Source organism: Leuciscus leuciscus, assembly GCF_965113295.1.
Source record: "Leuciscus leuciscus genome assembly, chromosome: 20".
In the NCBI taxonomy this organism is placed as follows: Eukaryota; Metazoa; Chordata; class Actinopteri; order Cypriniformes; family Leuciscidae; genus Leuciscus; species Leuciscus leuciscus.
Window position 1 is genome coordinate 12,092,562 of NC_138744.1, and position 10,947 is coordinate 12,103,508.

At 36.3% G+C, this 10,947-nt stretch overlaps 2 protein-coding genes and 1 long non-coding RNA gene across 4 annotated transcripts in view; 2 read left to right on the top strand and 1 right to left on the bottom strand.

Annotated features, from left to right (window-relative positions):
- The window catches only part of LOC309483766 (gamma-aminobutyric acid type B receptor subunit 2), a 9,032-nt gene extending 7,331 nt beyond the window's left edge, over window positions 1–1,701 (top strand). Inside the window, exons 18-19 of one of the 2 annotated variants that reach the window (XM_082149748.1) lie at window positions 555–633; window positions 780–1,701. In XM_082149748.1, the coding sequence (XP_082005874.1) occupies window positions 555–633; window positions 780–936 (236 nt within the window). In that variant the 3' untranslated portion in view covers window positions 937–1,701. The remainder of the gene's footprint in view (window positions 1–554; window positions 634–779) is intronic. The other variant, XM_082149749.1, reaches the window with a different exon arrangement.
- Window positions 1,702–3,349: 1,648 nt separating this feature from the next.
- Window positions 3,350–7,262, bottom strand: LOC309483786. The gene is made up of 3 exons (XR_014200644.1): window positions 5,889–7,262; window positions 3,993–5,753; window positions 3,350–3,863 (listed from the first exon to the last, which is right to left on the bottom strand). It is a non-coding gene; the product is annotated as an uncharacterized lncRNA (long non-coding RNA).
- Window positions 7,263–7,747: 485 nt separating this feature from the next.
- Window positions 7,748–8,887, top strand: LOC309483785 (uncharacterized protein). Its single transcript, XM_082149793.1, has 4 exons — window positions 7,748–7,872; window positions 8,074–8,221; window positions 8,368–8,476; window positions 8,647–8,887. The coding sequence occupies exons 1-4, from the start codon at window positions 7,794–7,796 to the stop codon at window positions 8,770–8,772; spliced, it is 462 nt and encodes a 153-aa protein (XP_082005919.1). The 5' UTR covers window positions 7,748–7,793; the 3' UTR covers window positions 8,773–8,887.
- Window positions 8,888–10,947: the final 2,060 nt, after the last annotated feature.

Genomic DNA, 10,947 nt, shown 5'->3' on the forward strand with positions numbered 1-10,947 from the left:
TTCTTATAATTTACTCACCCTCAAGTTGTTCCAAACCTGATTGAATTTCTTCATTCTGCTGAACGCAAAATAACCCCATTGACTTTCATAGTATGAACAAAAAAAATATGCTATGGAAGTCAGTGGGGCCCATTAATTGTTTGGTTACGGACATTCTTCAAAATATCTTCTGTTGTGTTCAGCAGAAGAAAGAAATTCATACAGCAACTTTTGACAGAATTTTAATTTTTGGGTGAATTACCACTTTAAGGCACACAAATGCAGAACACTTTGGTGTTTTTCCCATGATTTTTAAAAAGAATTAAGAAGTTATTAACTATTATCTAACAAAAAATTAATGTGCATGAAAAGAAGTTGATTTTAATCACATAAAATATGTTCTACTATCTGTGTTCACTGTATCATCAAACTTAGGTTATTATTTAAAGATTTTTTATTTTTGTTCCCATTTTGTGAATTCTTTGCATACCCAATGGCTCTGTAAAGGGATTTAATTTCTTTTTATAAAAGTTTGCCTTTGATAAAAATATCTCAATGTTATTATGTCTTTTTAGTCAAGGAGAAATGTATGACTCTCCCCGAAAGCTCCAAATGCAACAGGAATCTGCTGGAAGACATCAACTCCCCTGAACAGTGGGTTTCATGTCTCTATCAATCCTTTAAAAGTAAACTGGAATTTGAATGCAATGTTCTGCAATGTCCTTACATTTTTTTGGAAGAAAAAAAAATGTCCTGAAAATTCCAGATCACTTCATTTAATGGATGTGTTGCTTCCACAGCATTCAGCGCAGGCTCTCTCTGCAGTTACCCATTCTGCACCTTGCCTACCTGCCCTCAATTGGAGGAGTGGACACCAGTCCTCTAAATAGCCCTTCTGACAGCCCTCAGCATACACTGATGCCGAGGACATATGGAGTGTTGGTGACAGGACTGTGATTTACCCACATATGCTTGCATGATATGCGTTCATATGTTGTACACAGACATGGAGACAAAAATGCATGCATTGATAATGTAAGCATATTTCAAAATTACTTATATATATTGTATATACGTAGTACATTTACCTGTGACGTAACTCAAATTTAAATGTTAAATATTTTAAAAAGTGGATTATTTTTAAGTTTACAAATAAAGCTTCAACTAAATGACTATTATATTTTAAGAGCATAATAGGCATACAGTAATTGATTCAGATAAGATATGATACTGGCTATTTAAAAGAAAACATAATGATCACAATTAGCAACTGCAGGAAATGTTGTTCCATTTGATTACTGTTTAGGAAGTAGCCATTGTTTCTACAACTAAAGTTTAAAAAATGTCCCACTAAAAATCAACAAACCAATGTTTTGAATAAATATATGAAACCTTAGCTATTTTTGTGTGTGTATTTTTTCAAACAAAACAACAAAAGACATATGTACAAAGATTAAATATCACATTGTAACCTCACATAGCTTAAATATAACATGGTATGCCAAGATGATGGCATCCACTATCGGCCAACCTCTGCCAGTCATGGATAGCAGATACCTTCCCATCGTCCATCTTGATGCCGTTCTTGCCAATCTTATAACTGAGTAGCTTGACAGAAGATTGATGGAAGAGACACTTTTCTGCCTTCAGAAACAGGTGAAATTCATATAAGCATTGGAGGAGCGATGTTCGGCTATTTTCCGAAGGTACACTATGATGATATCGATGTAGATGAGTACAAACCCGTGGAGGTACTCCCGAAGCACCTAGTGCAAGAAATCCTGGAATAAGGAAGGGGCGATGACCAGGCCATAGAGCATCACGCAGTACTCATAGTGGCCAGTAGGGGTCACAAAACCGGTCTTCCACTCGTCCCCCTCACGTATCAGGATGAGGTTATAAGCACTCCGGATTAGTGAAGATAGAGGGACCACAGAGTTTTTCCAGATCTGCTGGGACGAGGGGAAGTGGATAACAGAATTTTGCTGTGATCTTGTTAAGGGCCTGGTAGTCGATGCAAGGTCTCAAGCCTCTGTCCTTAGCCACAAAAAAAAGAAAAGAAAAGAAATTTGAGGCAGCAGGAGAAGTAGATGGTCAGATGTATCCTTGATCGAGGGCCTCCTGAATGTACTCCTCCATGGCCTTCTGTTCACTGGCTCACCCAGTATGATGTCAATGGTGCAGTCCCATGCCAAGTCTCTGTGGTGGTAACTGGTGTGTAACACTCAGGAATGTCTACAGACTGCTGTTCAACCAGGCTTTCAATGGAAGTAGAATTCAAAGGAATGGACTTGACTGGTGGAGACATGTTAAGAGGTAGGTCCGGAAAGCAGGATTGACCATGGGACTGGCGACGTCCATCGGTGAAGAAGCGGAGGTGGAAGCAGCAACGTGGTGTGGGGGTGCTTGGTGAGTGCTCTTAGCGCATGAATGATCTCCTGAAATGAGTCTGGTTGAATGGTTATATCAAATGGATTAATCAGTCTCTTATCTTTGCAAGTGGATTTGGAGATCGTGATGGCTGGATCCAGGATGATGGAAGTACACTGGGGAGATCCAAGATGAGTGACTGTGAATGTTGCCCTGGGAATGTGACGATAGAGTGATGTTGGAGTAAAGGTGGAGCCTGGTGAGTCTTTGACAGGTGCATTATAGCTACAATTGCCAACAAATATGACAGTTCACAAGTTCAAACTTACAAAAAATCAGATTGAGTAAAGAGTATGCGTTCTTGGCGTGCTGTCCGAGGGAGGGTTCTGAGCTCGGAATTTGGCCCAAACCCGGAGTACTCCTCCCTTATACCTGGCTTGGATAGGTGCAGCTGAAAGTATAGACCTCCTCAAGTGCTGACTGGGTAGATAATTTAAACATCTTCCTCCTAAACTTTGTAAATAAAACACCATTTTATGAGATTAATGCTTTAGCTCAAAACTCACTTTAAAGCACAGTGAGTGTTTGTAATAGTTAGTTTAGTTGATAAAGTTTTATATATGGATATTTTTCTTACACGAACGCATCGCCTCACTTCAGAAGGCTTTTATTAACCCCCCGGAGCCGTTTCGAGCACTTTTATCACGGATGGACAGGATTTGACGGACTTCCAAAAAAATATACCCATTGACTTCCATTATAAAGCTTGGAAGAGCCAGGGCATTTTTAAATGTAACTCTGATTGTATTCAGCTGAAAGAATAATGTCATATACACCTAGGATGGCTTCAGGGTGAGTAAATCATGGGCTAATTTCCATTTTTGGGTAACTATCGCTTTAAGGTCGACTCCAACCAAAACCAGTTGGTCAATGTGCACTTAATGATTATGTTTCATCCTATAACCTCACATACCTTAAAATAAGTGACAGAAATCAGTCAAAATGTGTATTTTTTTATTTACCAAACTTACAAGACAAAAGCATGAAAAATAACAATCAGTGGATGTGAGCAGCATATTGTACCATGTTACATAAGATGTGGCACATAGTGCACTGAATGACAGGATGTGGTGTCTCATCACGTTAAGACTTCTGAAAAACAAATGTCATTTGTGGTGCGGTTGGATGTGCTGCAAACTGTTTTTTCCATTTTCTTTGTTACGTTTTAAATGTGTGGTTTATGAACATTAAATGTGAACATTAAACATTAATTATTTTTTTGTTGTTGCAAGATCTGAAAAAAAGGGTCTTAATTTATAGCTGTTCTGATGCACCTCTGATTTCATCCTCTATAATGATGATCGTTCAGGAGGGGGTGTTGAACGTTGACTAGGATCCACCATTTCCACTTTTTCAGCTTCAGGTTCTTCGGTTCCTGCTTGTTGGTGGCACCTCTTACATCCAAATACAAACAAAGGCAAAGAGCTCAGACCCAGCATGACCAGTGCCACTATCTGAAGTGAAAATTTGTGTTATACCATTTGAAGCATATGACAAAATATTTGTAAAATATATAAAAATAATATACAAAATTCATCTTCATCCACATCAAACAGAATTGAATCACCCAATGATTCCCTCACCTGAGAAGTATTTCGAAAGCGAAAAAATTTAATTTGCTTTTCAGTGATGTTGTCATGATTGATGAAAGGCTGACACCATGTTGTTGAAGCGGATATATCGGTGTGAACCGTAAGTCCTTCCCATGAGGTTTTTGCACAGGCAAAGTATTGTCCATCAAAGAACAGCAGCATGATCCAAACAGCAGCTGGAGTGATGCAGGTTCCGATAGAGAGCAGACGCTTTATGTTGAATTGTGAGCTTTGAATATAAAACATAAGTGCACTCGAAAACAGAGCAGGAATCACAAAATACGCCGCAGAAAACAGCAGGTTCATCTTTGGATCACAAGGACATGCAAAATCCATCTCCATGAGTTTCTCAAGACCCACCATTAAAAAGCCAATAATTGCATTTGAATAAAAAGGACTCTTCTTCAGCTCTTTTTTCAGGGTTGCTACCCATTGCTTGGTCATTGTCTGTGTTGTTAGTCGGGAGGTGTACAGACTAAAACTGAAAGTGATTGCTGGCTGACTTTTGAAATTCACATCTTCATGTGTCTCGGAGTAAGACTGTGGTTGCGACTGAGATGGTTGAACCTCTGTAAGAGACTGCACTAGTCACTTTGATGGCACTTAGATAAAATATGAATATAAATAAAAGCACTTAATATAAATTAGTGCCATAATACTACAGTTTGAATGATTACTGTGACATGGCACATTATATGTAATATGATCTTACATATTAAAGGCCTTGTTAAAAATATAAAATAAACATAGCACAAAAATTGTTATATTGGTTACTTATGATTTGCACCTCTCTTTCATTATGTTTGCCTTGTATTTATACACCCTGTTATGTTCTGTCCCTTGTCCGTTCTTGTTTATGATTTATGCGATTTTCAAATGTTGTTTAGTATTTTGCATCGTTAATAAAGAGTTTTCGTGTTATCTCCTTTGTCATTGTGAGCTTTACTACTTCACGTCACACATTTAAAACAGTTATTTATTCATTAATAAACTGTAATATAATGTTGGATGTGTTTTGCTTTAAGTTCGAGAAGTCACATGTTCAAGAATTGCCCTTATTTTGCCCTGTCTCTCAGTGGATATAATTTAGAAACATGTTTTTTATTTAATTTTTTTGCCCTTTCTTTGAAATGGAAAAACATTCTCAGACTAGAGATTGTTTCTCAGATCTAATGATTTAATATCATTAGAGTATGTCACCCAAAGTGAATGTAATTCAAAAACAAAGTAAACATGTCCTTGCTGTAAATGACAGGAAGTGGTTTGTTACTCTACATGGCAGCTAAAGGTAGGCTAAAAGATGCAATATGACACAGTTTCATTAGAAAAAGGCAAAATATAGTTTACGTCTTCAGAAGGGATTATTTATGTTGCAACAACACCAAATTACAGTAAATACATTTAAAAAATACAAACTTTTACAAGTTAATTGAAAAATTCAAACTTTTACAAGTTAATTTATTCCAATATATTTAAAGCATACCAAAAATACTATGAATTTTAAACATGAGGTTTGTGAAAAAATAAAGTAATTTCTGTCCAGTGCTGTTTTATCTAAAGCTGTTAAAATTCATCTCTACTGGGATCACCAATTGTAGAGACAGTGTCAGGAGGGGGTGATGGGCTTAAATCCACCATTTCCATTTGTTCATTTTCAAGTGCTTTGGTTCTTGTTGGTGTGTAGTACCACCTCCTAATGCCCATCCAGATCAGAGGCAGTGAAATCAGGAGCAGTATGCACAGTCCCACTAGCTGAAGAAGTACATTCATGTTTAAATGAGTACATGAAAACTTAGGACCAGGTAATAATCAACCCATAGAAAAATATATAGATTAATCAAACACAACATATTTGTAACAGCATTTTGATTTCATCATCATGCTCACCTGAGAGTTATTTCGATAGTTAAAAAATGTCATTTGCTTTTCTGTGGTGTTGTCACGTTCAGTTAAAGGCTGACACCATGTTGTTGAAGCGGTTATATCCGTGTGAACCGTAAGTCCTTCCCATGAAGTCTTTGCACAGGCAAAGTATTGTCCATCAAAGAACAGAAGCATGATCCAGAGAATGGCCGGAGTAAGACAAACTAAAGCGCAGTGCAAACAGCTTGAATAATTGCTGATTTGTGAGCTTTGAATATAAAACAAAAGTGCGAAGGAGAAGAGAGCGGGAACTACAAAATACGCCATTGAGAACAGCAGATTCAGCTTTGGATTACAAGGGCATGCAAAGTCTATCTCCACAAGTTGCTCAAGTCCCACCATCACAAAGCCGATAACAAAATTTGAATATAAAGGACTCTTCTTCACCATGTTTTTCAAGCGTCCTATCCATTCCAACTTGCTCATTTTAAGCGTCGATAAGGGGAGAAATTTGTACAATTGATGTGTAAATTGGTCACTGACTGATTTTTATGCTGAGGGTATGGATATGCTTTTGATATACACCTCTTTCAGGGTGTCATATAGTGAGACAAGCCTCCATCTAAATTTTCTGTGTGACACTGACATTTATTCTGTGGTTATGTGGCACACTAGTCGCTTTAATGGCAGTTTAATGTGCAGCTCTTAAATATAAAAGTGACTCCTGACTGATTGCAACATACAGAGTGTTGGATTGTAAAAACCCATGAATCTTTAGATAGTGGGTTTGACTCTGGCTCTAATGGAAGCATATGGACAATATACAGACTAATCGGTCTGGGCCCTCTCCTCTAAACCTTGTCAAATCAAGGCATTTTCATCCACAGAACTGTCCGCTGAATGGTTTTTGTTTTTGAACTTCTAGACACTATTGTGAAAATCTGAGTTAAACCATTTCATGAAATACTCAGACCGCACCGTCTGGCACTAGTAATCATTTGACAGTTGTTGCTATTCCTATGTTGCAATGTTATTCATCTAGGACATTGGGTTGGATCAAAGCTTAAAGGGATAGTTCAACCAAAAATGAAAAATTCTGTCACCATTTACTCACCCTCAATTGGGACCCCATTGCCTTCCATATTATGGAAGTCAATGGGTCCATCAAATGTTTGGTTACCCATATTCTTAAAATGATCTTTTTTTGTGTTCAGCAGAAAAAAGAAATTCATACAGGTTTGGAACAACTTGAGGGAAAGTAAATGATGACAGAATTTTCATTTTGGGTGAACTATCCCTTTAAGACTACATGTTTCTGAAATGTCTATCGAAATGAATGGGAAATTTTCTTATGCAAACCAGGGCACTGAATCAGATAATTGAAAATTTCCACATAATAACAAAAAAAATAACTACATAATAACAAAAATACTTTACTATAGTTTACATCTCAATTTATATCTTAATTTTGGCAGCTGTTAATAGACATGACTTTCTTTTCCAAAAGTAAATTCAATAAAAACTAAAATTCAATAAAAGAAAAATTAAGATAACATGATTAAGTTGAATATCATTGTCTACTAAATAAGAATTTATTTCCCCCCAACACTTACTGTTTTCTTGCTCTTTTTCAATTTAGCAGCTGTATGTTTTTTCTCTCTTCCAGTTGTGCAATTCTGGCTTTTCCCGCTTTCCATTTGCCAGAAGAACAACACGACCTCTGGAGGAAATTCAGAACTTGAGCAGCACAGCTCTAACCAATAACCCTTTAAGCTAAAATTGTGCAATCCTGGTCTTTCCAAATCACAAGCCATGTTTTTTCAGATGACTTCAGCAATGAAGCAATATTTTGGGAAAGGGAGGATCACAGGGTCAAAAAAGTATACAAATTGCTCTGGTTTTCTACCAAGCTTCAGTTTGCTGTGAACCATGATGTCCTTCAAGACTACACTGGGTCTGCTTTTCTTGGCCATGGTGGCCATGGTGGCTGAATCCTCATGGGGCAATGGTATATTTACATATTTTGTTCATTTTTACTTTGCTCAGCATTACATTCACTACACTTCACCTTCTCTATAGTTTAATTTTATTTAATTGTAATAACCAACAAGAAGGTGGACTAAGGTTTTTCTGCCTTCTACCTTACTTTTAAAGTTAACAATAGTGCCTTCATATGAATGATATATTTTCTGTCACATTGAATTTTCAGGGGGTGGAAACTCTTACAGTTACGACCTTTCCAAAATGTCTGATCTAAGGAAACTGTACAACTCCAAAGTTTACAAGGCAGAGAGGATGACCAGACCTCTGGAGGGGATGTCTTTCCAAGTAGGCAAACTCAGCCACTCTGGAGTCAGGTAATCAAACAATGAACAGTTTTGTCATTTTATTTTGTATTAGCACATGCATTGTGTTGAATACATGGTGAATACATCACACTTGTATTCTGAGGGGAAAGAACGTGTTGAATATTAGGCATGTCTTCTGCTGGTTCTGCTTTTAGAGTGACTCTAGCAGACGGCACTAAATGGCTGGTCCATAAAGGAGATGGCTATGGCATCTCATCTCAGACTGTTGTTGTGGCTGCCCGTCATATGAGCAATAACTGGAAGGCAAGTAATTCTGTAACTCTGATATGTGTGCAAATTACTTGTATATAAAAGACTGTATTTTATCCTTGTAGAAATTAGACTTATTTAATAGCCTACCTTAGCAATTTCATTTAACTTTAGACGATCATTTTGGTCTGCGCTAATCTTTTGTCTTTTTTTTTAATGGACAGATTGTTGAGACAAAAGATTTTCGTGGGAGCAAGACAGTGTCTGCTTTTGTGAAGGCTGGAGGAACGGACTACAAACTTTTGTTTGATAACTGCCACGATGCAGCCGACCGGATGATGGGTGGTTAAATTCACAACTACAATGTAAATGAGAGCATCACTTTCATTGCCTACTTTTTATGATTAATTTGAAAATGCATTCTTGACATTCTTGTGTTTCTGAAATAAATAACTTTTAAATGTATTATTTTGTTTCAGTGTGATTATTAGTAATCTTTTGGAATGTAAACGTTTAAAGACAATATTAAAACAATTCAAATCTCAAACAGGTTGAAATCGAGGCTATAGGCTAATGCTAGACTAATCATGAATATTTCATCTGAGCTGCAGATGGCGACAGAGGTTTTTCAGTTCTTCAGCTTTTCCAGAAGTTAAATACAGATTTCATTGGTGATTTCAATCGCTGTGCTGATTGCCTGCTTTTAAAAATGATACATTGTGCTTGAGTTTCTGTTACATTTAGCCACTCCAAGTCAAAGAAATTGAACAAAGTCACACAACAGAGGAAAGCACCGCAAGTTGTCCATTAAAACTTAGGCTAAATAAAATGTCCACAAAATTTTCACTACTTTGTTTTCTGATAACTTTGAAATATGTTAATTAAAATATTGACACCAAAATTTTAATCTATTGATTTTGATCTCTATTTTGAAGAGTTTTGGTAAATTAGAGCATTATGGGAGATTTACCATGGTTGCAAAAAATGAAATTAAAGTTATTAAATATAGTGAAGTATATAGGCTATTTAATACGAAATTCTATAGTTGTCATTTTAAACTTGGATTAATATCACATAATATTTCTTTAAAAATACCCCATGTGTTCTGTAAAAAAAATCATATCATGACTCATACTGAAAGTGAACAATTAGGCCTAAATGTTAGTTGTTGTTTTTTTTGGTTGTTTTTTTAAATTCAAATGACATTCATAGCACAGGTTTTGAGCCACATGTGAATTAAACAAATTGTCACTTGAACGACATTTCACATTATAACAGAGGTTATGAGTTGAAGTAAAAGGGTTCTTTTCCTTTACAACCAAACAAACAAAACACAAAGTGGTTGATTATTAAACGCATATCAGTGTGCGGTGCACATGCAAGCACAGAAATAAGTTCATTGTTTTGAATAAAAACTATGTTTACTCAAACTATTTACTGTGTTCTTGGTCACCTGAACTTAAAATACTATGTTTTGTTCACTTTCCCCTCTTTAGTTTAGTTCTTTTCTTATTTTCCATTTGTCAGCAGATCAACACGAATGTGGAGATTCGGACATTGAGCGATAAAGTTATAAATTAATACAATTCTCAAACTGCCAGATAATTGAAGCTTCTTAACCACATTATGTCTTAAGAAAATAGTTCACCTGCATTTTTGTTTTGCAAGACTACACTCACTCTCATTAACATGTCAAAAGGCATTGATAAATTACAATACTAATAAGATAAAGAGAAAAATATATTTTCCCTATATAGGCAGAACCTTTACATTAGTTCTATTGTGTGAGTTGTTTTGATTTTTTAAATCCAACCCCTTTAAGATATTTCTATTAAACATTGTCTGATCTTGGGTAAGGCATGGCATAACAAATGAGAATAATTATTAAGCAATGGCTATTTCATATTTCCAAATAGCCAACCTCTTTGGCAAATTTATTTACTATTTACGCAATCATTTAATTGTGCAGTCCTGCTCTCGGCCAAAAAACACTGCCTCTGCAAGTCATGTTTGTTTAGATGAATCAGCATGAATTAAGCTTTTGGTAAAGGGAATCACATGCAGGATGTATAAAATGCTCTGGTAATAAAATCTCATCAGATTCTCCGAAGCTTCTGTTTGCTGTGAAACATGATGTCCTTGACTGCACTGGGGCTGCTCCTCATGGGGCAAATGTACAGAACATTTACAAATCTTGTTCAATTTTGCTTTGCATAAAAGTAATCTCTTACTACATTGTCTGCATCTTCTCTTATTAAAAATATTATTTAATTAAGCCTCAAATTTTTTTCATTTATGGTTCACATGCATTCAGGGAATGATTTTCTTTTTATCATATTGAATCTCTTCAGAGAATGGGCCCTACATGTTTGACCTTTCCAAGAAGTCTGATTTAAACAAACTCTACAACTCTAAAGTGTATATGGCAACTCTTCACCAGGCCTCTGGAGGGAATGCCTGTCCAAATAGGCATATTGAGCCCCTCAGGAGTCAGGTAAAATAATACAGGGGTTCTCAAATCTGGC

Bases quoted from the DNA above. Each gene is read 5' to 3' on its own strand.
- LOC309483785 (XM_082149793.1), top strand. From the start codon at position 7,794: ATGATGTCCTTCAAGACTACACTGGGTCTGCTTTTCTTGGCCATGGTG. The intron at 7,873-8,073 runs GTATATTTACAT...TTGAATTTTCAG, and splicing joins TGAATCCTCATGGGGCAATG to GGGGTGGAAACTCTTACAGT. The intron at 8,222-8,367 runs GTAATCAAACAA...TTCTGCTTTTAG, and splicing joins CTCAGCCACTCTGGAGTCAG to AGTGACTCTAGCAGACGGCA.